Raw genomic sequence first — 27,997 nt, forward strand, 5'->3', positions numbered from 1 at the left:
AAATCCCTTCACAACATATTTTTCCCACAAAAGATTTTCTTGTCTCAAACTTTAGAAATTCATAACTCTTGATTTAGCCATTCAATTTTTTTCAAATTTATATAATAGATAGAATTTACTCTTAAATTTTATCACAAAAACATCCAACAGTAAATTCACTCCTGATCTTTTGGCATCTAAGAAACCCTAGTAGATGCTCTAAACCCTAATTTACAAGCACCTGAACACTATTTTCTTAATATCTCAAGAACCCAATATTCAAATGTCATCAAACTTATGTACAAAGTTTATTAACATGAAATTACAAATTTTCTGAAATTTTGAGCCAAAACCTTGTCAAATTGCTGAAGATATAGCTCAAGACACTACCACTAGTAAACCGGGTCACTTACTATCCTTAGATTTCATGTGCTGACTTCAAAATCCAATAATTCCTTCATTCCAACTTGGAATCCAGCAAGTAGTATGCAAAAAGTGTAGCCAAAAAAATGCTCTCTCTAGTCACAATCGCCGATCCTCAATTGCCATCCGTATGCGTGCGTTATGTCAAAAAAAGTGACAGTAGCTTCCAAATCAACACCTTAACTTTGAGCGCCTATATCTCCTTCATACAAACTCTAAACTATACAAAACTTGCACCAAAACCATAGCTAATACCTAAACTTGCATAAACTGGCCTTCAAAGCTCAAATGGTTCTGAAAAACTAACCCTAATCTCTAATATGGTCTTTAGCAACCTCCTCAAAGCCCATTGGTCATGATTTTTGACCAATAGGAATGGAGATTTTCATCATTCATCTCCATTTATCTATATTGGTGCCCTAATTACTCCCTTTGCTACCAAAACCCTTCTTCAATCTTTTTTCTTATAAGATTTACCTAATTTATACTCTAAACATAAAATAAAAAAACCAAAATAAGTTTTCAAATGTCACCAATGTCTAACAAAGGTGACTCTAAATATTTAGAAGTTACTATCAACCAAAACCAATCTTAAAATCCACTATCAAAAAGAAAATTAAAGTTATATAAATTCTACAGTATTCTTTTTAAACAACCTCTTCTCAAGGTAATAATCAAATTTTATTCTTCAACCAACTAAAATCTACTAACATGGCTCTCACCATGTTACTTAGTAAATTATACATTAAGTACATAATTGCATTATTTTCATATAATAGCCGAACCACAACACGACAACGTAGAAGTCATAAATAGTCGCCTATTATTTTCTAGAGATGTTACTCACAAAATCCTTCCCATAGAAGTAATAACTAATAGTCATAATAGTTTTGTGGTATTTAATATCATTAGATCTCCGTCTAATCCAATCATTTTAGGTTTATCGTGGTTAAAAAAATACAACCCTTAAATAAATTGGATTTCTCGTAGTCTTGACTCTTCTAAAAGTATAATTAAGAGTATAGTTAATCAAGTAAAAAATCACAAGTTTAGTACAATTAAACCTATATTTGTAGGTGCAAGAGCTTTTTTGTTTCTTACAAAAGAAGGATCACCTTGTGTCATTTATGCTACATCTATTTTTAATAGAGCAAAGACTTCAAGTGGTATTTTAAGCCAATATCAAGATTTTCTAGATATATTTGAAAGAAAGAATATAAATATTCTTGTAGAATATAGTTCCTATAATTGTTCAATTGACCTTCAAGAAAAAATATAACTGCCATTTGGACCAATCTACAATTTATGACAAAACGAGTTGACTCAACTTAAGAAGTATATTGAAGAAAATCTAGCCAAAAATTTTATACGCCATTTCAAATTTCCAGTAGGAGCTCCAATTCTATTTGTGAAGAAAAAAGATGGATCATTGCAAATGTATGTTCATTATTAAAGATTCAATAAGATCACCATCAAAAACAAGTATCCACTATCTTTAATATTTAGAATTTTTGTACAATTGAATCAAGTTAAAATCTATACAAAAATAAATCTATGAAGAACATACAATCTGATACACATTAAAGAAGGAGATGAATACAAGACTATATTTTGAACTAGGTATGGACATTTTGAATATAATGTCATGCCTTTTGGACTTACAAATACACTAGTAGCTTTTCAATATCTTATGAATGATGTTTTATGAGAGTTTTTGGATAATTTTATTGTCTGTTATTTAGACAACATCTAGATCTATTTTAAGAACATAGAAGAACATAAATTTCATATTTGTTCTATCTTACAAAAATTAAGAGATGAGGGATTCTATGCCAAGATAAAAAAAGGTATATTTCACACTTCTCAAGTTGACTTTTTAGGTTACATCATTTCAAAAAATAGATTTATCATAGATCTTAAGAAAGTTTAAATGATTATAGATTGGAAGATCTCAAAAACAGTCCGAGATATCTAATATTTTTTAAAATTTTCTAATTACGATTGGAACTTTATTAAAGACTTCTCTCAAATTGTAGCTCCACTTACACATTTGACTTATAAAGACAAACTTCAATAAAATCAAGAAGCAAAAGTCACATTTGAAGATTTAAAGACAACCTTTGTTTCTACACCAATCTTGTATTGCGTTGACTTTTTTAAGGTATTCTTTATGGAAATGGATACATTGGACTTTGCTTTGGATGTTGTATTATGACCAATAGGAATAGATGATAAACTTCACCCAATAGCTTTTCATTCCAAATTTTTTTTGACAACCGAGATTAATTATGAGATCCATGATAATGAGCTTTTTTCAATTATAGATTCTTTTCAAGAATGGCATCATTATCTAGAAGGCACTTCCATTCCATTCACTAGATATGCGCATCACAAGAACCTCAAGTATTTCATGTTAGGTCCTGTTTTGAATTCTCACCAAGCTTATTAGAGCATGTCTTTATCAAGATTTGAATTCAATATCACTTATCGATTAAGAAAATAACAAGGTTTGTCCAATGCCCTTTTCAAACATTCTTATCTTGTATCTAAAGAAGGAGATGCAACTTTTGATCAACATAGGATAATTTTATTGAAGCCAAAATAATTTCATCTTTGAGTTGTAAAATCAACATTGACTATTGATTTAATCTTTTTCAAATAAATTCAATCAAGTATGTCCTCTGATCCTCTTGTTTATGATATCAAGCATACTTCTTCTAAGTCTCATAATACTTCTAATTTTGAATTCAAGAATAACCTACTTTATTTTGAAGGATGTCTAAATGAACCAAAAAGAGAAAAATATTTACATATTCTTCAAGTACATCAAGACTTTCTAGCAAGTTGACATTTTGGATACAATAAGACTCTAAAGCTAATATCTAGAGATTTTTGGTGGCCGCAAATGTGAAAGGATGTAAAAGACTTTGTTTAATCGTGTGACATTTGTTCAATGTCAAAAACTCCTTAATATGGACCATATAGACTTATTCAACGATTACCTATTCCAAAACAACTATGGTCTTCTATTTCTATGGATTTTATTACAGATCTTCTAATCTTAAGATTGTATGATTCTATATTTGTGATAATAGATCATTTTATCAAAATGGCATATTTTGTATCATATACAAAATCTATTATAGGTGAAGAAACTGCCAAACTTTTCTTTGACAATATCTATCGATGTTATGAATTGCCAAAAGATATTATATTCAATAGGAGGACTCAATTTATATCAAGATTTTAGACAACTCTTTTTAAAATTTTAAAGGTAGACATAAAGCTTTTTTTGGCCTTTCATCTTCAAACTGATGGACAAACAAAGCACATAAACCAAGTTTTAGAGAAATACTTAAGGTCTACCAATAATTATCAATAAGATGATTAGAGAAACTTCTTGACATTGGCAGAGTTTGCTTATAATAATATGATGCATTCTTCTATGCAACAAATAAATTTCTTTGCCAATTATGATTACCATGTACAACTTGATACTTTTGACTTTTCATAAGTTAATAATCTTGTGGCAGAAGGTTTGACAAATTATTTGTTAGAGCTATATTTAACAATGAAGGTGCAATTAAAAGAAGCTCAAGAATGACAAAAGATCAATGCGGTGTCGTAGTGTAATATGACTATATGGTAAAAGATGATAATATGGATCTTATTATAGAAGATTAAAGTTAAAAGAAAAAGTAAAAAAATATAGATAAAAGATAGGAAGGTAATAAAACTTTTAGTAGTAATGCTGCCCTTTTAGAAAAAATAGCTACTACTTACTTTGTAGGGCCAAAAATAAGGCAAAATAAAATAGATTGGAAAAATAAATGATATAGACATCTTTAAAAGAAAGTTAAGAGTAAATTCTAGCAAAATATATTTAAAAAAACTAGATATTGATACCTAGAGAAGGCCGGTTATGAACCAGGGTCGAAATCAGACCTTGAGGCACAAAACCGAATCTCGACAACAACTTCAAGGTTCTTTTGCAGATTGAAGTGTAAGGTTTGATAGAAAATTGGATAGGGTTTCTATAAGCATAGATTTTGGATGATTTGGAGTTGTTATGATTTTGTAAGAGCTTTGCAAAGTCAAGGTTTGTTTTGGATGACTTGGATTTTGATGAAATAAAATAGGGTTTATATTTTGGGTGATTTCAAGAGTTTTATAATAGATCTATGGGTGAAATTTTGTGGATTCCTGGTTATAGTTGTGTTTAATAAGTATTGTGAATTTAAGTTTGATCTAACAATTGAATTGAGGATTATTAAGGTTTAAGTGGGTCAAGGTCTCAAATAATAGAATTTTAGGTCTAGTGAGGGTTATTAAGATTTCTTATAATCTACTAGTTGGATTGAAAAAAAAATTTGTGTGTGAGGATATAAGACTTGTTTTTCTATGTATATAAGAAATTTAAAATCAATCGAACGGTGAAAAAGAGAGATATTGGCTTTGGAAGATTGGCATCAATGTTAGAGAAGGAGGCCGGCCAATACCCGAGCCTATTTTTGAGATTATCGTCAATTTGGTAATTTCGAACCTTTTCAAATTTTTTGTACTTGTTTTTAACTTATTTTTTAAGAAGTGTGCAAAATTTGAGTTAAGATCAATGGTTTATTCATTAGTTATTGAGGTTTAAATCTATTATAAGAATTACTAGGATTGGTTAGAGATTAATTTAGGATTTAGAATTTGGTTAGGATTTGATTTAGGATTAGGTTTTGATTTAGGATTTAGGATTTGGTTTAGGGTTTGATTAGGTTTTGATTTAGGATTAGGATTTGATTTAGGTTTAAGATTTAGGATTTGGATTAGGGTTTGGTTAGGGTTTAGTTAGGGTTTGATTTAGGATTTAGAATTTTATTAGGGTTTAAGATTTAATTAATTTTGGCCTAAAGTTTGCATGAAGTTCAATAGCATTTTTACTAGAATTAAATTAAGATTGAATTGAGATGTACTTGAGTGATATTTGTGATCATTCTAATATTTCTTTAAGAATTTTTATTGTTTGTTTGAAATTTCTTTGAGGTTTTTTTGAAAATTGCTTAGCATTATTATGGTCTAATTAGAGTTTAGTTAATATTTTATTATAGTTAAGATTTTGTTGTTGTAATTTCCATTCTACCTTCGACATCTAGGTGTCCGGAGCATTCTCAAGCAAGACTTCACGTATTACGACAACGGATGCTTATTGAAAGGAATAACCACAATTCAATGTCGGTGACAAGGTATGGTTGCTTTATCGTACTATTAAGACTACTCATCTTTGTGATAAGTTGGACTATAACAGGCTTGGACCTTTTCTTATTTGTAGATAAATCAATCTTGTTGCTTATTGATTATATCCACCAAAGACAATGAAGATCCATCTTGTCTTTCATATCTCTCTTCTTGAATTGTAGAAGACTATGAACATAACAAGAAGAAGACAACCTCCACCTCCTTTTATAAAAGTGAACAATAATGAAGAATTTAAAGTAGAAGAAGTTCTAAACTCAAGGTGGCGCCGAAATAAATTAAAATATCTTATCCATTGGCATGGATATGATATTAGTGAACATACATGGGAGCCAATAAAAAATCTTACAAATGCAACAAAGGTAGTGGAGGCTTTTCATCAACGACATCCATCTAAATTACAATGAAGAATAGTAAGTCTTTGCTATAAAAGAAATAAGATCTAAAGAAGATTGTATTCTATCTTCTATCTTTTTTTGTAGCTACCGTGTATTTGTGATGCTGAGGAGATAAAGAACCAACAACTAGCAGATTCAACTCAAGAGCTTTCATTTGCGGATTACCAGATGAGACATTACAATTATTACAACCTTCAAGACAATGAAATTGAGATGAAGATCTTCAAGAATGACATGTCTTTACTTGAATAGATGGCAAGATACAATGTATTTGATATCATGACCTTGGAAGAAACTCTTAATATTTGGTGATTTTATTAGAGGAGGAACAGTTCTTAACAATGTTTCAAATATTTTATTTGAAGGAAGTTACAAAGGCTTCAACAATGACCAAATAACAAGGAGGTCTTTCTACTGTCATACTATAATTGCGTATAATATGTAAAAATTAATTAGGACATATAATATGTTCATAAATCAAGGAGGTTGCCTGAGGCCTTATTAGGAATTAGGATTTCTTTTTTGAAGTCATTTGAGCTTTGGAGGCTAGGGTCATCAAGTTTAGATTTTTGAATATGGATTGGATGCAAATTTTATGTGATTTGAAATTTTTATGAAGGCGTTATTGGCGCTCAAAATTAAGGTGTCAATTTCACACCTACTATCACTCTTTGGGGCATAACATATGTTTACGGAAAGCAACAAAGAATCAACAATTGAAATTAGAGAGAGCACTTTTTTTACTATAATTTTTATGTATTATTTAATAAATTTAGATTTTGGATAAAGAAGTTATAAAGAGTTAAAGGCAATGCATGCAAATCAAAGGAAGTAAATAAGTGATTTTTTTCATAGTAATGGTTGGAGCCATATCTTGAGTTTTTGAACGAATTTTTTGCTCAAATCTTTTAGAAAAGATAGATTATTGTGTTAAAAAGCTATACATATAAATTTTGTGGCATTTAAGTATTTAATTTTTGAGATATGAAGAAAATTATATATAAATATATAAAAATTAGGATTTAAAGCTATTGTTAGGATTTTAGTGATATCTTAAGAATTGCTATGAATTTACAATTGAAATTTGTTGTAATAGTTGTTAAAAGTATATCAGTACTTTATGTAAAATTTGAGTGTGTTTGAATGGTCCAATTAGAAGATATGAGTTTTTGAAGTTTAGAAATAATACTTCATAAAGATATTTAAGGATTTAGAAGTTTTATCATATTTTGGGTGTTTTTGGAAACTTAAGACTTATATATTTGATATAATAGTACCTAAATATATATATATATATATATATATACAAACTTGGTCTTTTTTATCTTAAGACTTGATTGATTAATTAGTGGCAGCTAAGAGCCTAGTGCTTTCTTGAGGCAAACTCTCTCTACCTTGATATCACCCTAATATGGGATACTATCGATGGCTGAAAGGGCCTATCAACTATTCTCAGAGAGAACAAAAATTAGAGTAAGTGGCAAATATAATTTGCTGCATCTTGGATTTTCTCAACATATGAAGACTACTCCTTCTGGAACTTGTCCCTAGAAAGGGAGATAATGTCACAAATATATACATGTAAATTAATAATTATTTATATGATTTAGATAATAGTAGGTAAAAGTAGGTCAATTTTATAATATTTTCTATAGAAGCTTTGTAAACGCTGCTTTGACTTTATAGGTGTCTTTTATTGATTTTTTAGGTTAAAAACGTAATCAATAAGTTGGCCATATGCCACACCTGTTGGTAGCTTAAAGAATAAGCTAACTATGTGGCCCATATATAGAAAACTTATCTTGTAAGCTAAAGCATGTGTCTTGTAAAGTCAACACATATTAGAGATTCCATAGAATATTGCCACATAGCTCCTAGTTAGATAGTATATATAAAGGCAAGAATGAATCTCTCTTTACTCTTGTCAATTCTTCTCTTGCTTCTAGTCTAGATTTAAAAGTTTTTAGTTTCTTTGTCATTTGATAATAGCCATTTTAGTTTTCTTTTAATATACATACCTCTTTATTTCTATTTTTTCACTTTTCTTTTGATACAAATTTTTCAAGTTTAGCCTCTTCTTCTTGTTCTTGTCCTTGATACTTCATCCAAATCTTTAATTTTTTTCCAATCACAAGTTTTGACCACAATTTACTCAATAAATAGAGTCCAAATACAAGTCAGATTTTATTAAAAGGAACTAACTCAATTGAGATGTGCAATTCACCACTTGTGAATTGCCATTCTCTCATTGATTAATTTGGATTCTTCTTGATGATCCTTGGCTGAACTTCCACTTGGTGTAAATCCAAGGTGATGATAGCCTTCTAAATAAACTCCAGGGCTCTCACCTTTGAACGTCTGCTATTAGGCAGAAGCAGACGGTGGTTGATTTCGATGGATCCGATAGTATAAATCTGCCCTCTTAATTCTAATTCTCCTCCTGTCTTCTAACTTCTAAGTAACAAGCCCCAAACTTTGGCCGGAATGCCAAGTTCAAACTACAATCAATCGCTCCTAAATTATCACGACAACTACAGCTTCAATCGCCCTGAGCTCCGGTGATGGGAGATCTTTTAAAAGATGCTTCAAATTTTTTTGCCTTGCAAGTCTGTACCTTTGCAAAAACAGAGGATGTCTGGAAAAGTTAGACGGCGAGAATCAGTCACAAATCGGATTTGTGGACTCCAGCTACATCAATTGTAAAAATAGGGAGAGAATGAACAAAACCAGATTGCATTGTTGACAACTTCAACGACAATCCAACAACTTTCCACCAAGTGTTAAAGGTTCCCTTGGACTGTTGGCAAATGGAGGAGCAAAAACTTGGTTCTTATCCTTCCTGATTTGAGGACACAATGTCAGACAAATCTAGCACTAGACTAAACTAATGGTTTTGTTTTTCTGAGACATAAGCAACCGCACCACTAGGAGGAAGATCCGATTGATTTCATCCGAAGTCCATGGCATCCACCTCACAATCCACCCTCAGATGATACAACGTGCAACTACACTTACACTCTCAACTTTCGACTCTATTGGCTAAGAAGGATCTACAATACACAAGTGTATACTACTAGTCAACACACTCACTTCTTGTGATTATTATGCTCTAGCCGTCATCTAGTTCCACCGGAACTCTATATCACACGAAGCCTCTTTAGTGTCAACTGCCGTAGAACGGAAGCTCCACAAGTTAATTACAACAGCTCAATTTTGACGACTGATCAGATTGGAAGAACAAATGGTTGTGGAATTTGCTTGTTCATCCACTGGAGGAACCAACTCGATTGGATCCAATGAAGAATTACAACCTTATCTCAGCACTGCACAACCCATGCCGTGCTCCAGCCATTGCACCAAGGAACAGAAGCTCCTCCGAAGCACCTCGTCTTTACCAACCATATACTACTACGAAACCAAAGGAAAAATATATACAATTCATCAATTTTGATTCAAACTCAACGACACCTCCAAGTTTTCAATGTTGATTACTTACTACAACCAGCTAATCGCCGCTTGTGAATACACCCTTGAGCTTGAAGTATGGGTGTGTGGAAACACACTGAATCTCGACTGAAACCCCATGCCAACACCAGCAACACTCCACTTGGAATCGCTTGAGGGAGTAGCACAAGAGCCTTCACCTCCTAGCTCCACAACGTGGAATCACCCACCACCGCCATTGAGACCGCAAGCATAGAAGAGGAACACCCTCGAACTGCCAAATGTCAGACCATGATCCAAGTTCCGCAGTACCCCCACGAGCTGGACCATGCAGTAGCTCATCACTTCCCAACTAGTCGCTGCTCACACGCCTAGTTCCAACTTCTCTTGATGCAAGGGCAACTTATATCAGAAAAAGAAACCGCCACAGCAATCGCTGAACGGAAATTAGAAGAGGAATCGAAACTAAGTGCAGCCAACCGCAACCACACCATGACGACGAAGAAAAGAGAACTGCACAGCTTGCGCCATAGATCTAGAGAAGGAAAAAAATGAAAAACAAAAACACTGTTCCACAGCCGCCGCAATACACCAACTTGACTGACAAAAAACTAGATCTGCAACCTGCACCGCAAGCTCCAATACGGAAGAAGGAAAACTTTCGCGGCTCCAGTCACCACAAAAAAGTTGGTTTCTTCCTTGTTACGATGCAGTACACTGCACTGCAATGCACACCTACTAGCAGCTGCCGCGGAAGCAATCCAACAAGATAAAAAGAACAAAATCCAACGGCTACAGACTGTGACTATCGGAGCTCCAGCGACGAGCTCGACACATAGCTCCCAAGAATGGAACAGAGCACAGAGCACCAATACACAGTCCGCCGATCGCTCAAGCTCTCCATTGCTGATGGGGACCGCAACACACACAATAACAACAACGGAAACAGAGGGAAAGGTGTTCGTGAATCAGCTCACCAAGTCGCCACAGACCACACATGGAAGGAGGGAAACAAAAAACAGAAGAGAACCTCCAACCGCAACTTTCAAAAATTGCTATGCTCCACAAAACAGCTAGGAAGGAGGAAAAAACAGAAAGAAGAAAAATAGGGTCCAGGCTCGGACCACTGTCGACAGCAGCTCTTCCACGAATTCTGGAGTCGAGCATCAGAGCACAAGAGAAGAAGGATAGGCCGGTTTCCAAGAGTGGCCAAATCCTTCCTTCTAGTTAGTTTCTTTTCCATGCAGCTTTATTTCTAACTCACAAATCAACTAACTACTCCCTTCTACCAATTAATAATTAAAAATATTCTAGAATCTTACACAAAAGATTTAAAAAGAATCCTTTTCTACCATTATAGCTAATTACTTAAGTATTTAGAAATTCCTACATTCTTTTTTTAACAAAAATATTTTAATACTCTAATTGTAACTTATTTTACAAAAATAATTTGTGAGTTGTTTTGATAACTCAAAAAAGTAAAAAAAATATTTTAAAAATTTGCAATATTATTAACAATAAATGTTACAAGAAATATTTTGAAAAGATTAATATATATATATATATATATATATATATATATTTAGATATGTATTGCACAATATAGTAATAAGGTAGAGACCTATAACCTATTGAATTTAATCAATTCATCACATGTAAATGCAAGAACATGATTATATATAAATTGGTATAAAGTTGTATAAGTATACTTAACTTTGAGCTACTTTACTTAATTTGTATTTAAGATGCACGACTTTGCACAACTTTGCACACCTACATACTTAAAATAAAACCTTAAACAGAAGTCAAATCTATTTTAGAGTCTATAATAGTTTATGTTTATTGATATGGTAATTGATTTAGATTATATAAATTAAGAAAGTTGAATTAAATATTATATTCAATATTTTCCAATATATGTACCACATAGCCAACTTATATAATAAATGACCAGTATTTGTAACAAGTGGCCAACTTGTAAAGTAAATAGTCAACATGTGCAAAACATAGCCAACTTGTTTCCACTTATTTCTACCTATATCTTTTATCTAAATAATTACTGATATAAATATGTACATCTATGATATTACATGAAAAATGATAGATTCTTGTATTTTAGATGTTATGATATGACAAACTATAATGCAATCCAAAAGATTGTAAGTTGCTATTGCATTCTTAGTTGTTATTATTTGATATGTTATTAGATTGTTGATGTGTAGAATTTGTCCTTTTATATATAGTATTATAGGTGCAACTCTATTCTAGAGTAATAAAATCAATTTAAATCAACTAAAAATCATATTTCTAATATAAATAACTAAATAGACATAAGATTTACTTTCATGCTTCATCTAATTACTAACTAATATTTATAGATTTTTTAATAAAAAAATATATAGGTAGAAGGTTAATATAAATATTAGTCTTAATAACCAATCCTTAATATTCGACAATAAGTAAAAAAATTATATTAACTAAGATAATTATTTCCAAGACTTACAAAAATTCTATTTTTATAACTTATACTTTGATAAGACTCTTATATCCTATAAACATTGCTAAATTTTAATAAATACTTAAATCATCAAAAAGACTCTTTAATCCTAATATTTTAATATTGAAATAATTGAACCCTATATTTTTTTAAATTCTACCAATTAAAATTTATTGGTGGGATTCATAATTGACTCAATTGATTGCCATAAATTTTCTTGCATCAAATTTATTTGAATTCTATAACTCTATAATATATAAAGAGATATTTCTTCTAATTTTATAATTATAAAGATGTTCCTTACTACAAGGCCCATAGCTCTCAATTACAAATATATAAAAAAGAAGATAACATAAAAATGTATTGTACTCTTATTAAACACCAATCTTTATTAGCAAAAATCTACTATATACTTTTAAAATATTCCTAAATTATAATGTTGGTATAAAAATGGAGCAATAACTTTGACACATAAAATGACTAATATAAACGTATTGTAAAGCATAACATCGTTTTGCTCAAATAAATGTTTAACATGTACAAGTCATCTGTCAAGAATAGATGAAATCCTAACTACCCAAACCTAATGGACAAACATCGAAAGTCCCTAATGGATGTTCATGCCACCAGGTTATCAAAGACTGAAAATAAAGAAACATCGTCGGCGTGAATATCATTGCAAGTGCGACCCAAAACATATCTGTTCATAACATTTTTCGCCATCGATCACGCACAACGAAATGAAAAAGCACATTCATACGTGACTAAACTCTGCAAATTACCATGACATGCATGTCAACTCTAACCTGCATCAATCATCAACCGCAAACCTCCACGCACACCCTCCCCAAACTATTCTCCACACATCGCACATCATGACCAATACAAAGTGAGTGTGCGACAAAGGCTAAAAAAAATAACACATCGAAAACTGAAGTCAGTAAACATCTGCAAGGAGACTCGAATAAAAGGGAAATGATTCGTGCCGACGTGTTCATCTCGAAAAATGCGTGGTGAGATGCACAAAGGGCAAAATATTGGGACGTTGCGGCCTTACCAATGACGATTCCAGGTGATGGTGAAACAAATAAAGATTGCTCATCAAGTTCCGCAATTCGGTGTGGGTCCGCAGAAAGACTGGAAAGGCAACACTCAGCGGCTTCAGTAAAAACTTCTTAACGAATGTCTGATCTGGCAAGCATTTCGACGGAGTATATAGGAACTTCACGACATCCCCGATTGCAGAGGTGAAGGTACTTACAACGCTATTCACTCTCGTCGGAGCGTTTACCTCTGCGCGGTGACTGTAGTCAATCTGGACAAGATGGCCAAGGTCCTCGTTATCTTCGTCGTTGTGGCTTCCCTGGTTGCTTTGGCATCTGCTAGTGATGCCGACCCCATCAACGACTATTGTGTGGCGGATTTGGCTAGCAAGATCACCATCAATGGCCTGGCCTGCAAGCCTGCCTCGTCTGCCATGTCGGAGGACTTCGCGTTCAGGGGCTTCCGCAAGGACGGAGACACCAACAACCCCCTCGGCATCGCGCTTGCACCAGGGTTCGCGGGCATCAACTACCCCGGGTTGAACACCCTTGGATTCGCGTTGGCCAAGTTCAACTACGCCAAGGGTGGGCTCGTGCCCCCTCACACCCACCCCAGGGCCGCGGAGGTGATCTACGTGGTGAAGGGAGAGGTGCACGTCGGATTCGTCGACACCGCCGGGAAGCTCTTCGCAACGAGCCTGAAGAGGGGCGACTTCTTCGTGTTCCCCAAGGGATTGGTGCACTTCCAGCTGAATGTGGGCAGCGGTCACGCCGTGACGATCTCGGTGTTGAACGGGCAGAACCCTGGCGTACAGTTCTCCACCGCCGTGTTCGCAGCACAGCCGTCAATCGACACCTCGGTACTGGCCAGGGCGTTCCAGCTCAAGGACATGGATGTGATGGACTTGCAGACCAAGTTCAAGCCCGCCGCGTAAGCTAGTCCATCCGGATTGCCAACCGGGTCGTTGGCGAGATGAGGAGCGACACATTGTGGACATTGTAGTCGATAGGTATCGTAGATAGGAGGGTTGTTGGATTAGGGACAACTACTCTGAGACGGCATCGTAGTATTGATTGGGGTCAAGAGTGCCCGCATATGAAATGATATTTTTTGTACAGATGCTGCTATGCTGGGTTGCACCGGCGCCACATTGGACTTGAACAATCCTCCACTGTTTTGAAACCTCGTCGACAATATGCATGAGCGACTGGCGTGAGAATTGGCGAGCTCGGCCACGGGGGGTCTATGGGACTGTTCGAATTGGAACGGTGTTATAAATTTGGCACACTAGTCGGAAAATTTAAGTATTCAACATGACTTAATACAATCCTGTCAAGGTAAATTTGAAACCAGTGTAATGCATTTGCTGAGCAACGAATGAAACCCTGAACGTCTTTCTTTAATTGATGAAAGGACGAATCTTGACAGACCCTATATTGACAATACGTAGGCTTGAGCAGACGTGAGTAAATACTTTCTACTCCTTCTCACACTCATCTCATTTTGTGTCATCACCGTACCCGTGTCTTTTAGTTGGTTTCCAACTGTGTACTCTAATTTTTCTGAGTGTATTTGTGAATATTGCGAGGGAATGCAAAGGTGAAGATCAGTAGACTTGAGGGTAGTAGTTAGAGCAGCTAGCAAGAAAGCTAGCCCAGTGGCAATTAAGTTGGCTCACGGCACTTAACACCATTACATCGGGTATAATTCATGCCACTTCATTACAACAAGAAAAATAGTAATGTACTGGGGGAGAAGTTATTCCTTCTTAAAAATAACACACTAGTTACTGAATTTTCATTAAAGAATAACTTCTCTATTGATATTACAACATGTAGTAATACTCTCACTACAATGGAGAAGTAAAGTATTAGCAAGAATATATAGTAAGAAAAGCATGTAATTTCTTGAATTTTTCAAGATTCAAGGCTTTTGTAAAAATGTTTGCTATGTTGGCATTCATAGAAATATAATCAATATGTAAAACACCATTCTTAATTTTTTCTTGGAAACATGTGATATTCAATATCAACATGCTTGGTTCTTGAATGAAACTTGGGTTTAACTATCAATTGAATTGCACTTTGAGAATTAGAGTAAACAATGGTAGCTTTCTCTTCAAGAAATCCAAGATCTGCTAGCATTTGTCGATACAAAATTATTTCTTTTGTAGCCATAAAGAAGATGATATAATTGGAATATGTAGTAATATTGACTAAACAATATTGTTTCTTTGAGCCCCAACTAATAGATGCGTCATTTAAAAATAAAACGTATCAAATATGTGATTGTTGATTGTCCAAATTGGCCGCTTAATTTGCATCAACAAACCTAGTGAATTGAGTCAAAGAATTTGTTCCACCATATACAAGGTTGGAATCCAAAGTTATCTAAATATACCAAAATATCTTTTTAATAGCATTATAATAAGTTTGAGTAAATCTTGATTTAAAATGAGTAATATTATTTAGTGAGTAGATAATATCACAGCAATTATCTATTGAGGCAAATTAGAGACTACCAATAGCATTGACAAAAGGAAATTTATTATTAAATTTTGTATTGATAGAATTGATGCCACAAAGAAAAGAATTAGAAGAAATTGGAGTTGAAATGGATGAAGATTTAGAAAATCCATATTCACAAAGAATTCTCTCCAAATAAGCACATTGATGTATAAAAATGAGTGTAGCAAAACAATCACATTCAATTTGCAACCTCACTTAAGTATCTGGATCATTGATCTTTGTTTCAACAATGTTGTTTATTATCATAAGAACATAGAGAATGCGGCAAGCATCTTGGCAACAATACAAATCATCATCAACAAACATTATGAGAATGAGTTGATTATTTGTATCGGAACAATAGATACAAGCATCAACAATACTTTGTTTAAGCTTATAGGTTACTAAAAATTAGGTTATGCATTTATTCTATGTATAGCTTTGCTTGCTGTAAACCATACAATGTCTTTTTCTGGCAATAGACCTTATGAAAAATTTAAGGATCTTCAAATCTAGGGACTTGCTTCATATATGTCTAATGTTCAAGTTGACCATGTAAAAAAGTAGTCTTAATATTGAATTGTCAAATATGCATATCCTTCCATGCAACAATTGAAAGAACCAATTGGATTGAATTATACTTCACAATAGGAGAATAAGTCTTAATAAAATCAACACCAATTTTCTATGAATAACCTTTAGCCACTAATCTTTCTTTAAAACAATCAATAGTATCATTAGTTTTAGTTTTGAGAGCATAGATCCATTTACAATTAATGGATTTGTACCACAAGAGTAAGTCTATAAACTTCCATGTTTTATTGTCAAATAAAGATTCATACTATGCTTGCATTACTTTTTTTGATTGTAAAGAATAAAAGAAATGAAGTGTCTTGTGATATAATTGAGGAACCTCATGTAGAAATCCAAATGAAGATACTGGAGACTTTAAAGCTAAAGCAAATGGTAGAGTCATAATAGAATTTGCAAAAGTACAATGCGAGTTGTTTTTAAAGATTGAATATAAACTTCATTAAAGTAATTATCAATGAAATCAACATTGTCATTACCTAGAGTAGAAGTACTCTCACTACTTGTCATATTGGAAGTATTTGAAGTACTAACTATATTACTTGATGTTAAATAAGGAATCTAAATTGAATTTGAGGAGATAAGAAAATTAAAACTTGAGGTACAATAATTATGATTTATCTCCACTAAAAGAGGGTATTGAAATTTTAGAAAATGAACTTCCATAGATGTAGTGTTGGAAGACTAAAAAGCAATAGATGGTGTTTCTTGAGCATAATTATGCTCATCAAACAATACATCTCTACTGATGATAATTTGTTTATGATATAAGTTCCAAATGCACTAGCCCTTAGTCTCATTGGAATATCTAAGAAATAATCTAGTTTTGCTCTTTGGATTGAGTTTCTTACAAAGCTTATTAAAAATATGAGAATTAACTTTGCAACAAAATGATTGCATATGGGCAAGACATGGTTACTTTTATCAATAAAAGCTTTGAAAATAATAGCATTTGGAAGAAGACAAGAACATATTTGATTTAAAGTATAACCAATATTATTTAAAGCCTCTATCCAAAACATAGGATCTAAGTGAGTATAGTAGATCAAACTTCTAACAACTTCTATAATAATTTGATTATCTTTCTCTAAGACAACATTTTGTTTTGGAATATATGATACAATCAATTCATATTTGATTCCTTCTATATGTAGATAATTACTAAAACATTTGCTACAAAATTCACCTACATTACTAGTTTGTAATGTAAGAACCTTATAGCTTGTATCTCAAAATATAATTTTGCAAATTTATTGAAAATAAGTAAGTACATTTGATTTATGAAGAATAGAAAAAATAAAATGATAACATGTACAATCATCTTAGAATCAAATGTAATATAATGATCCATCATGAAAATGCACACTCATGGAATCATAGATATTGTTGTGAAGAAGCATCCCTAGCATTGTGGATTGACTTCTAATAATGTTCTTAGAAAACATTGGCCTGCAAGATTTTTCAAAGGTGCAATTTAAATATATTTTTGGAGATTTAGTAGTCTTGAGTTATATCTTAATGATTGAACCATTGGTAGCCATCTTTTTAATCATATCATAGTATAAGTGATCAAGGCAAAGGTGTCAAGTTTCAATATCCTATAATTCTACTAAAGAAGCAATGTTTTTATAAGATGCTATATAAGAAACATCTCTTGGAGGAAGTAAGACAATGAAATTTAAAATGTAAGATATTTAAAGCATACAGCTAGCCATGATAAGGCTATTGCCTTAATGAAGTTCACAAGTATGATCTTTGTACATAATAAAAAATTTATGTTGTCTCGCAACTTTAATGAGACAAGAGATTTTGGCCAAATCCAAGGATATAGAGAACTTGCTGAAAAAGATGAGCTTCTATTTGATTAAGAAGCTAAACCAAAATTTTGTTGTTACTTGTATTGGTTATGTAGCACTTGTAACCAACAGAGATTTTGACAAGCCAAATAGCATTAGGTGGTAATGGTTTGTAGCTAATAAACCATTGGAGTTTATCAATAATGTGATGAATGGCTCTCCTATTAGTAATCTAGTCATCTTTGATTCTCCTTGATGCTAATGCTATATAAATATGGATAATATTGAGAGAGAAATCTGATTTTTTTTTATTTATTTATTTTTATTTTTTTATATCTTGTTTATTAAAAGTGAACTAGTTTGAATGTACATCATCATAATTGTAAGAAGTAAATGAAGAATAATACTCCACATCTGGATATGCAACCTTTGGAGATAAAAAAGAATGATTGGAATCCAATAACTCAACAAAAGATGCTTGAATATAAGGTCCAAAATACAAAATGAGTGGCCTATAGACAAGCTCTTAAAATATGTGCAGACATTCTTACCACCAATGATCAAGTCGACCACAATTATTACATCTTGTTCTACACTTCATTTTTGCAATCTTGGCATTCCTATGAGTTTATAAATGAGTTGGTGGAAACAAAGTTTGTTTTGCTAATGGCAATAGAGGTTTAGAAAAGAGTCTATAGAATAGAAGAGTAGGAAATTGCAAAGTACAATGCTCATCAAAATGAAGGTACAATGGATTTATATAACCATATGGAAGTATATCAATAAAGAATCTGCGTGCATGAAGACTCCAACAAGTAGATTGACCTCTATAGCTTATACTAATAGAAAGATGTCCATGACTAGTATAAAAAGCTTTGCTATCCAAAGCAACTTCTTGTTGTATGCGCCATAAAATCTTCTTCTCCTCCTCACATAGGAAAAGCTTAAGATTAGCTAAGATACGATCTTCTTTAGAAGTGCTCTTTTAGGCAGTGGTAAAACCATCAAAACTAGCAAGTAAGTTAGCTCTAAACTTAGACATCTTGAAGGCATCCAAAGAATGTGAATTATCAAATTCTTGGAGCTTACTCATGCTGAGTTCAAGTTGAGCAATAAAGTTAGATATAAATTGATTGTTTTCTAACTTAGCATCAAAAAATTGGCACTATAACTCATGAATATTTTTGCTATTCTTGTGCTCATATTTTTTTAAAAGATGAGTTCAAACCTCATGTGCAACTAGTTAATAGAGCCTAAACATATCTTTCAATTAAAGAAGTAAGTAATGTATATACGTTGTAATCACAATTTTTCCAGCCTTCATCATCTGAATCATATTCAACAGTGCCATCAAAATGTTGAATGTATCCTTTGTCACAAAACAAATTTCTAATTTGACATTTTCATGCAATGAAACTCAGTACTATTGAAACACTGAATGCCTATTAAATCTTTTTTCAATAGACATGGTAACCAAGATGAAAAACATCAAGTCAACAGAAAAAATAGAAAGGTAAGAAGAAGTGCAGTCCCTAAGAAAAAAATCAAGAAAATCAAGCAAATGACCACGAGGACTGAAGTAGGCAGTAAACTTGTGTGGCAAATTCAAAACGCTCTCTATTCAATTCACTCTATCAATGCAAGCTAGGTTAAGCAACCAGCAGAACTCTCAATCATGCCCAGTTTTGAAGCTTCGAGCCCATAACCTACTTTACACCATTACATCGGGTATAATCCATACCACTTTATTACCAGAAAAACAGTAATATACAGGAGAGAAGTTTTCCTAGCTTACAAGTAACACACTAGTTACTAAATGAACTCCGCGGGGAGTGATCCAGACATTTCTACCCCTCTGGTGCCGACCATTTTACCTTTAAAAATGCGAAGATCATAAATACCTGGCATTGACAACCGCAGCGAAAAATCCGTTCAGGGTAAGAAGGCCTAACAGCTGCCTTGATTGGTGGACCTGCTGCCGCGTCGCAGTACCGTAGAATGAGGACCTGTAAATGGGCTTTAGGACTTCTCATCGACTGTTGCAGGGTTGTGCAGTGTGTTCAGGATGAAGTAGAAGTGCTTCGTGCCGACATTCCAATCTCGACCGGTCCGTAGTGAGATGCGCGGGGAGCTGAATTGTGGGTCACAGCGGTATTTACGCGAAACCTCTTCGAGGGTAAGTGACAGAACTATTGATTGGTGATCGAGTTCCACGTCTCGGTGTGGGTCCACCGTCAGACTGGAAAGGCAACACCCAGCGGCTTCTGTGACCGCTTCTCAACAAATGTATGATGTGGCAAGCATTCCGACGGAGTATATAGGAACTTCACGACAGTAAGAGTGTAGGGGACCAGACATCTGCAGTGGTTTTCTCTCACCCAACCATTTAGTAGTTTGGGATTATCACTCAAAATGGCCAAGCTCTTCGCTATCCTCGTCGTCGTCGCATCTCTGGTTGCTTTGGCATCTGCTAGTGATGCCGACCCCATCAACGACTATTGTGTGGCCGATTTGGCTAGCAAGGTCACCATCAACGGCCTGGCCTGCAAGGCTGCCTCGTCTGCCATGTCGGAGGACTTCGCGTTCAGGGGCTTCCGCAAGGACGGAGACACCAACAACCCCCTCGGCATCGCGCTTGCACCAGGGTTCGCGGGCATCAACTACCCCGGGTTGAACACCCTTGGATTCGCGTTGGCCAAGTTCAACTACGCCAAGGGTGGGCTCGTGCCCCCTCACACCCACCCCAGGGCCGCGGAGGTGATCTACGTGGTGAAGGGAGAGGTGCACGTCGGATTCGTCGACACCGCCGGGAAGCTCTTCGCAACGAGCCTGAAGAGGGGCGACTTCTTCGTGTTCCCCAAGGGATTGGTGCACTTCCAGCTGAATGTGGGCAGCGGTCACGCCGTGACGATCTCGGTGTTGAACGGGCAGAACCCCGGCGTACAGTTCTCCACCGCCGTGTTCGCAGCACAGCCGTCAATCGACACCTCGGTACTGGCCAGGGCGTTCCAGCTCAAGGACATGGATGTGATGGACTTGCAGACCAAGTTCAAGCCCGCCGCGTAAGCTAGTCCATCCGGATTGCCAACCGGGTCGTTGGCGAGATGAGGAGCGACACATTGTGGACATTGTAGTCGATAGGTATCGTAGATAGGAGGGTTGTTGGATTAGGGACAACTACTCTGAGACGGCATCGTAGTATTGATTGGGGTCAAGAGTGCCCGCATATGAAATGATATTTTTTGTACAGATGCTGCTATGCTGGGTTGCACCGGCGGCACACTGGACTTGAATAAAACTCCACAGTTTCGAATCTTCAGTGGCATTCCTCATGAGCTACTGGTGTGAACTTGCGAATTCAACCCTGGGGGATACACGGTTCAAGGAGTGTATAGGGATATATGGTATCGGCGAGTATATTATTCCAAGTACGGCCGAACCCATATCCATTCATGAGATGTGTGGCGATGAATCACACGCAACGATTTAGGAAGCACAACCCTAGGTGACTCAATCCTGCTAGATATCATGTCATACACGTCAACTTTGAGCCGCAGCAATAACCAGCCGCAAACATTCACGCACATCCTCTCAAGACTAATATTGGTACCTCGCACTTCCTGGTCAATAACTAGTGAGTGTGCAAAGCAGTGCAACAATAAATGGCATATCGAGTATCCACGGGTGCCTCACTTGTGCGGGGTGATTCGGGTGAAGTAGAAATGCCTCGTACCGACATTTTCATCTCGATGGGTGGGTGGTGTGATGCGCGAGGATCTTAATTTGGGACACAGCGGTATTAGCGGCGTCCTATTGGAGACTAAGTGGCAGAACTATTGATTGGTGATCGACTTCAGCAATTCGTTGTGGGTCCGCAGAAAGACTGGAAAGGCAACACTCAGCGGCTTCTGTAATAACTTCTTAACGAATGTCTGATCTGGCAAGCATTTCGACGGAGTATATAGGAACTTCACGACATTCCCGATTGCAGAGGTTAAGGTAGTTACAACGCTATTCACTCTCGTCGGAGCGTTTACCTCTGCGCGGTGACTATAGTCAATCTGGACAAGATGGCCAAGGTCCTCGTTATCTTCGTCGTTGTGGCTTCTCTGGTTGCTTTGGCATCTGCTAGTGATGCCGACCCCATCAACGACTATTGTGTGGCGGATTTGGCTAGCAAGATCACCATCAACGGCCTGGCCTGCAAGGCTGCCTCGTCTGCCATGTCGGAGGACTTCGCGTTCAGGGGCTTCCGCAAGGACGGAGACACCAACAACCCCCTCGGCATCGCGCTTGCACCAGGGTTCGCGGGCATCAACTACCCCGGGTTGAACACCCTTGGATTCGCGTTGGCCAAGTTCAACTACGCCAAGGGTGGGCTCGTGCCCCCTCACACCCACCCCAGGGCCGCGGAGGTGATCTACGTGGTGAAGGGAGAGGTGCACGTCGGATTCGTCGACACCGCCGGGAAGCTCTTCGCAACGAGCCTGAAGAGGGGCGACTTCTTCGTGTTCCCCAAGGGATTGGTGCACTTCCAGCTGAATGTGGGCAGCGGTCACGCCGTGACGATCTCGGTGTTGAACGGGCAGAACCCCGGCGTACAGTTCTTCACCGCCGTGTTCGCAGCACAGCCGTCAATCGACACCTCGGCACTGGCCAGGGCGTTCCAGCTCAAGGACATGGATGTGATGGACTTGCAGACCAAGTTCAAGCCCGCCGCGTAAGCTAGTCCATCCGGATTGCCAACCGGGTCGTTGGCGAGATGAGGAGCGACACATTGTGGACATTGTAGTCGATAGGTATCGTCGATTGATTGGTTGTTGTATTCGATGTTTTGACTCTGAGATACCTCACCGTTAGTATGTGGGTATTACCAACTGTATATCTTGAGGATGTAGTGTTAGGACTTGCTGTATGTATTGAGGGATGCACTGGTTTTGATTTGTATCAGATAGGCCTTAATATGTGTAAGATTGGTAGAAAATGACATATCTGTGGAATTTTGATAAGTTATGGTAAGGAATCATGAGCTGGTCAAAACTTTATGCTTAAGTTTTGAAAACAATGGAGGCAAAGAAATCAATCTTGAGAGAAACAAGGAGCAAGCATATTCATAAATCTCTGCAACATGCATGTAGTTTCTGAACTCGTAACATTTCACGAACAGTATGTAGCATCTAAACAATCATCCTTTAGATATCACTGTAATTTTTATGTTGATAAAAGTGTTTCTAGAAAAAGTTATTAATGGTTTCATTTCATTTATATTTTAACCATATATAACACCTTTTTTAAATTAATTTTTTGGATAATAAAAATTAAGAGATTATGTTTCATCATCATTATTTACATCTATGTCAAGTTAAATATATCAAGAAATATTTTTTTAAATAGAAAAAGAGAGAAAAGAAAATTTATGCTATTTAGATCCTAAGAAAACTTCAACCGAAAGATATTTATGATTTGAAAGAGAATATATTACCATATAAGATATTTTCGTGTTAGATTCTTTTAATTATATATTTTGAAATCTAAAATTTAAAAATACATACGTCTATCTTTTTGAAACATTAAATATATGGATTTAAAGTAAATTAAAAAGAGAATACGTTTATTGAATACTAAAAAAGAAAAAAGAGACACTCTTCTATATATACAATAGTTTTATTTTTTTGAAAGAACCATTAGGTAGACACCTCTTATGCCATAGACTATCACATATATACAATAGATTTTTTTTTAATTTAAACTATATTTTTTTAAAGCAACTTCATATCTTAAGATTTCTTGAATAAAATCAGTAAGCTTCTAAAAGTATATAGAAGAATTAGATATATTGTATCATAAAATTCAATATAAATAAATTAAAAAAATAAATTAAAAAAATAAATTAAAAAATGCCATAAGCTGCAATATATAATTTTTTTATTATAAATCTATTCTAAAATGTTTTAGTATGAATATGAGTTTTATTGTTTTATATGCAAGGATATGTGACATAACAAAATGTCTTTGTTGTAAAATAGGATTGTCTACCTCATGGTTTCTTCTTAAATACGAAATTTGAATTAAGAAGACCAAAGGTGCTTTGGTCTTGTATATATATATATATATATATATATATATTCAAAAAGAAACTAGAATGGCTATTGCATTTGATCAAGAAATTAAAAACTCTTGAAATAAGACTAGAAGTAAGAAAGAAATTAGCAATGTGAAGAAGGCTTCATTCTTGCATCTATTTATACTATCTAATTAAAAGCTTCATAACAATATTCTATAGGACCTCCAACACATGTCTAACTTATAAGATAAATGTGTAATTTGTAAGGTAAGCTTTCTATAATTGGATTACATGTTCAACATGTATCACAAGTAGTCAACATGTATGATATATAATCAACTTATTGGCCAAGTTTTTAACCTATCAATCAGCTATAGACACATATAAAGACAAAATTACATTTATGAAGCTTCTAACAAAATTTTATAATATATTTTTAAATTTATCTATTTTTATTTATTTAAATCTATTTAAAATATTCAGATATTTATTCAAATTAATTAAATATATATATATATATATATATATATATAATATTTTCTTCTCTTTTAGGAAAAAAATTCAAGAAGAGTATTGATTATATATTGATGAAGTCCAAAATACAACAAATTGCATTTGTCACATATTCTAATCTTTATTTCCTTTGAAGCTAGTTGATAAGTCCTTTTAGCCATTGATAATGTTCTATACAGAGATAAAAAGTCTATACTAAATAGTTATAAAAAGTTTAGTTCTTTAAAAATAACATATTCTGCCTTAAATAGATGGTGAGATACAATGCATTTGGTATTACAACTTTAAAAGAGATTTTAAATATTTAATGATATCATTTGAGATAGAAACTACTTTTGATAGTGTTTCAAATATTTTGTTTGAAAAAAGTTATGAAAGATTCATAAATGTAATTTTGAAGGACTAAATTTTTATATTGTTATCTTGATGGTTGTAACAATCACAATGTCTTATTTGATAACTTAACAAACTATAGCTTTTGAATTATATGTATTGATTATTGATTTTTTATTTCATTAATACCACAAATATAAAAAAATTACAATCAATAATAAAAGATAGAATATAAGCTTCATTGAACCTTGTTTCTTTTAAAATAAAGAATAGTTTAACTATTCATGTTAATTTTGATGGTTGTTAATAATAAAAAACATTAATCTTTTTTATTGCATTTTTACAATTTTTGGCTGGCTCCTATGTATATTTACTAATATCATATCCATGCCAATGTACAAGTTATTCCAACCTATTTTTGCATTGCCTTGAATTTAAAAGTTCTTCAATCTCAAAATCTTGATTATTGTTTATTTCTATAAGATGATGGAAGATTTTTTTAATTTCTAATATATCTTCTATCTTATAAAGCTTAAAAAAAATATAAAATATAAGATGGATCTTTATAGATTTTAGTAATGTAATTAATAAGAAATTAGATTGATTAGTTTATAAATAAAAAATAGACTCAATTTATAATAATCCCATTTATTACAAGAATACTTGAAAACTAAAACAATTTGTCACAAGGATGAATAGTCTTGATATTGTGATGAAGTAACCATACCTTATCACCCACATTAAATTATGATTTTTCCTTGTGATAGTCATTTGCATTGATCTATTGTCGTTCTTAAACTTTCTTTGATTGTGCCTTTATTGTTGTATGTAGTTTTGACAAACGATTTGTTGAATCTTTTATAGCAAGATTATCAACTTTTGAAAAGTCAAAAATATGAAATCGTAGATAATAATCGTAATTAGTAAAAAAAAATGTTTGTTGAGTAGAAGAATGTATCAAATTATTGTATATAAACTGTACCAATAGCAAAAGAATTGTTGAATTATCTTAATGATAATTAATGGTATATTTCAAATATTGCTTTAAAACTTGATTCATCCATTCTATTTGCTTATTAATTTGAGGATGAAAAACCAAAGAGAGCTTTATATCCACCTTTAATATCTTGAAAATTATTTTCCAAAATCTTGATATAAATTGAGTCTTCTTATTTGATATGATATCCTTGAGCAATCTATGATAGCAATAGATGTTGTTGAAAAAAAACTTAGCCATTTCTTCACCTGTGATAGATTTTGTATATAGTACAAAATATACCATCTTGGTAAAACAATCTACTATAATGAATGTAGAATCATATGAACTTGAGATTAAAATATCTATTTTAAAATCCATAGAAATAGAAGATCATGATTGTTCCAAAATAACTAATAGATGAAGAAGTCCATAAGATTGATGATGAGGAATTTTGGATCTTAAACAAATATGATCTGAATGTACAAAGTCTTTTATTACCTTCTATATTTGAAGCCACCAAAAATCTCTAGATATTAGCTTTAAAGTGTTATTGTATCCAAAATATCTGGTTGCTAGAAAGTCATGACAAGCTTAAAGAATATATAATCATGTTTCACTTTTTGAAATGTATAATCATTCCTCAAAGTAGAGTAGATTTTTTTTAAAGTCAAATTTAGGAGTATCATAAGATTTATAAAAATTATTCTTCATATCATGAATAAGAAGTTCAAAAGTCATACTTGATTAAATTTTCTTGATAAAGATTGAATCAATAGTCAATATTGATTTTATTGCTAAAGCATGAAAATACCCTGACTTCAAGAAAATTATTCTTTATTTCATCAAAAACTACATCTCATTTTTTTGATATAAGATAAGAATTTCTAAAAAAGGCATCTAATGAATCTTATTTATTTTTAGATCTATTAGTGATCTTGAAATCAAATCTTATTAAAAACATACTCCAACAAGCTTGGAAATGATTCAAAACACATGCTTACATAAAGTACTTGTGATCCATATATATAATAACTAAATTAGAAGCATCTTCTAAATAACGATGTCATTCTTGAAATGAATCCATAATTGTAAAAAGTTCTTTTTTATAGATCTTGTAGTTAATTTCAACTATTGAAAAAAATTTAGAATAAAAAGTAATTGGGTGGAGCTTATCATTTGCTATCATTTGTAATAAAATAGCACCTATAGCAAAGTTTGATGCATTTATTTCTATAAAGAATACCTTAGAAAAATCAATGCAATAAAAAATTGATATAAAAATAAATATTGTCTTCAAGGCTTCAAAAGATGTTTCTACTTCTTTGTTCCACTCAAGTTTTTCTTTACATATTAGACGTGTAAGAAGAGCTACAACTTGAAAAAAAGTTCTTGATAAAGATTCAATAATAATTGTTAAATTTGAAAAAATATTACACATCTTTGACTATTTTTAGAACCTTTTAAATTATAATAGTTTGAATCTTTTTAAGATCCATCATTAATCTTTTGTTGGAAATGATGTAACTTTGAAAATCAACCTAAGTAGTATGGAATATAAATTTTTTTATCTTTGTATATAACCTTATATCTTTAAGTTTTTGTAATACATAACAAATATGAAGTTCATGTTTTTTCTATGTTCTTAGAATAGATTAAAATGTTGTCTAAATAATAGATAATAAAATCATCAAAATTTCACAAAAGATATCATTCATGAGATGTTGAAAAATAGTTGGTATGTTTTTCAGTCCAAAAATTATGATATTATATTCAAAATATGCATACTTAATTTAAAAAGTAGGATTCTATTCATGTCTTTTTTAAATGCAAACTAAGTTGTATACTTCTTGTAGATCTATTTTTATATAAATCTTTGCTTGATTAACTTGGTCAAGAAGTCCTAAAATTAAAAGTATGAAATGCATATTCTTAATAGTGATCTTGTTAAATTCTCGATAGTCCACATACATCCACAATGATCCATCTTTTTTCTTCATAAATAAGATAGGAGCTCATGTTGGAGATTTTGAGTGGCATGTGAAGTTCTTAACAAAATTTTCACTCATATACTCATTTAGTGGAGCCAACTTATTTTAGGATAAGTTGTAGATTGATCCAAATAGTATTTGAGCTCCTTCTTGTAGATCAATTTTACAATCATAGGATCAATACTTTCAAAGAATATCTA

General features: G+C 33.4%; 3 protein-coding genes and 1 long non-coding RNA gene across 5 annotated transcripts; 3 read left to right on the forward strand and 1 right to left on the reverse strand.

Annotated features, from left to right (window-relative positions):
• Positions 1–8,201: 8,201 nt before the first annotated feature.
• LOC112275757 (uncharacterized) lies at positions 8,202–10,636 on the reverse strand. 2 transcript variants are annotated; one of them, XR_002967840.3, is made up of 2 exons: positions 9,538–10,636; positions 8,202–8,655 (listed from the first exon to the last, which is right to left on the reverse strand). It is a non-coding gene; the product is annotated as an uncharacterized LOC112275757 (long non-coding RNA). The 2 variants fall into 2 exon arrangements; XR_002967841.3 differs by having other exon boundaries at positions 8,202–8,676.
• A 2,575-nt stretch (positions 10,637–13,211) lies between these two features.
• Positions 13,212–14,378, forward strand: LOC149986470 (germin-like protein subfamily 2 member 1). Its single transcript, XM_090246702.1, has one exon. It carries the CDS (start codon positions 13,307–13,309, stop codon positions 13,958–13,960), a length of 654 nt encoding a protein of 217 aa, XP_090102828.1. The 5' UTR covers positions 13,212–13,306; the 3' UTR covers positions 13,961–14,378.
• Positions 14,379–19,649: 5,271 nt separating this feature from the next.
• LOC112275531 (germin-like protein subfamily 2 member 1) lies at positions 19,650–21,235 on the forward strand. Its single transcript, XM_024505964.3, has one exon. The coding sequence runs from the start codon at positions 20,333–20,335 to the stop codon at positions 20,984–20,986; it is 654 nt and encodes a 217-aa protein (XP_024361732.1). The 5' UTR covers positions 19,650–20,332; the 3' UTR covers positions 20,987–21,235.
• Positions 21,236–21,990: 755 nt separating this feature from the next.
• Positions 21,991–23,066, forward strand: LOC112275532 (germin-like protein subfamily 2 member 1). Its single transcript, XM_024505966.3, has one exon. The coding sequence runs from the start codon at positions 21,991–21,993 to the stop codon at positions 22,642–22,644; it is 654 nt and encodes a 217-aa protein (XP_024361734.1). The 3' UTR covers positions 22,645–23,066.
• Positions 23,067–27,997: the final 4,931 nt, after the last annotated feature.

This window comes from Physcomitrium patens, chromosome 23, assembly GCF_059467195.1.
Source record: "Physcomitrium patens ecotype Gransden chromosome 23, ASM5946719v1, whole genome shotgun sequence".
In the NCBI taxonomy this organism is placed as follows: Eukaryota; Viridiplantae; Streptophyta; class Bryopsida; order Funariales; family Funariaceae; genus Physcomitrium; species Physcomitrium patens.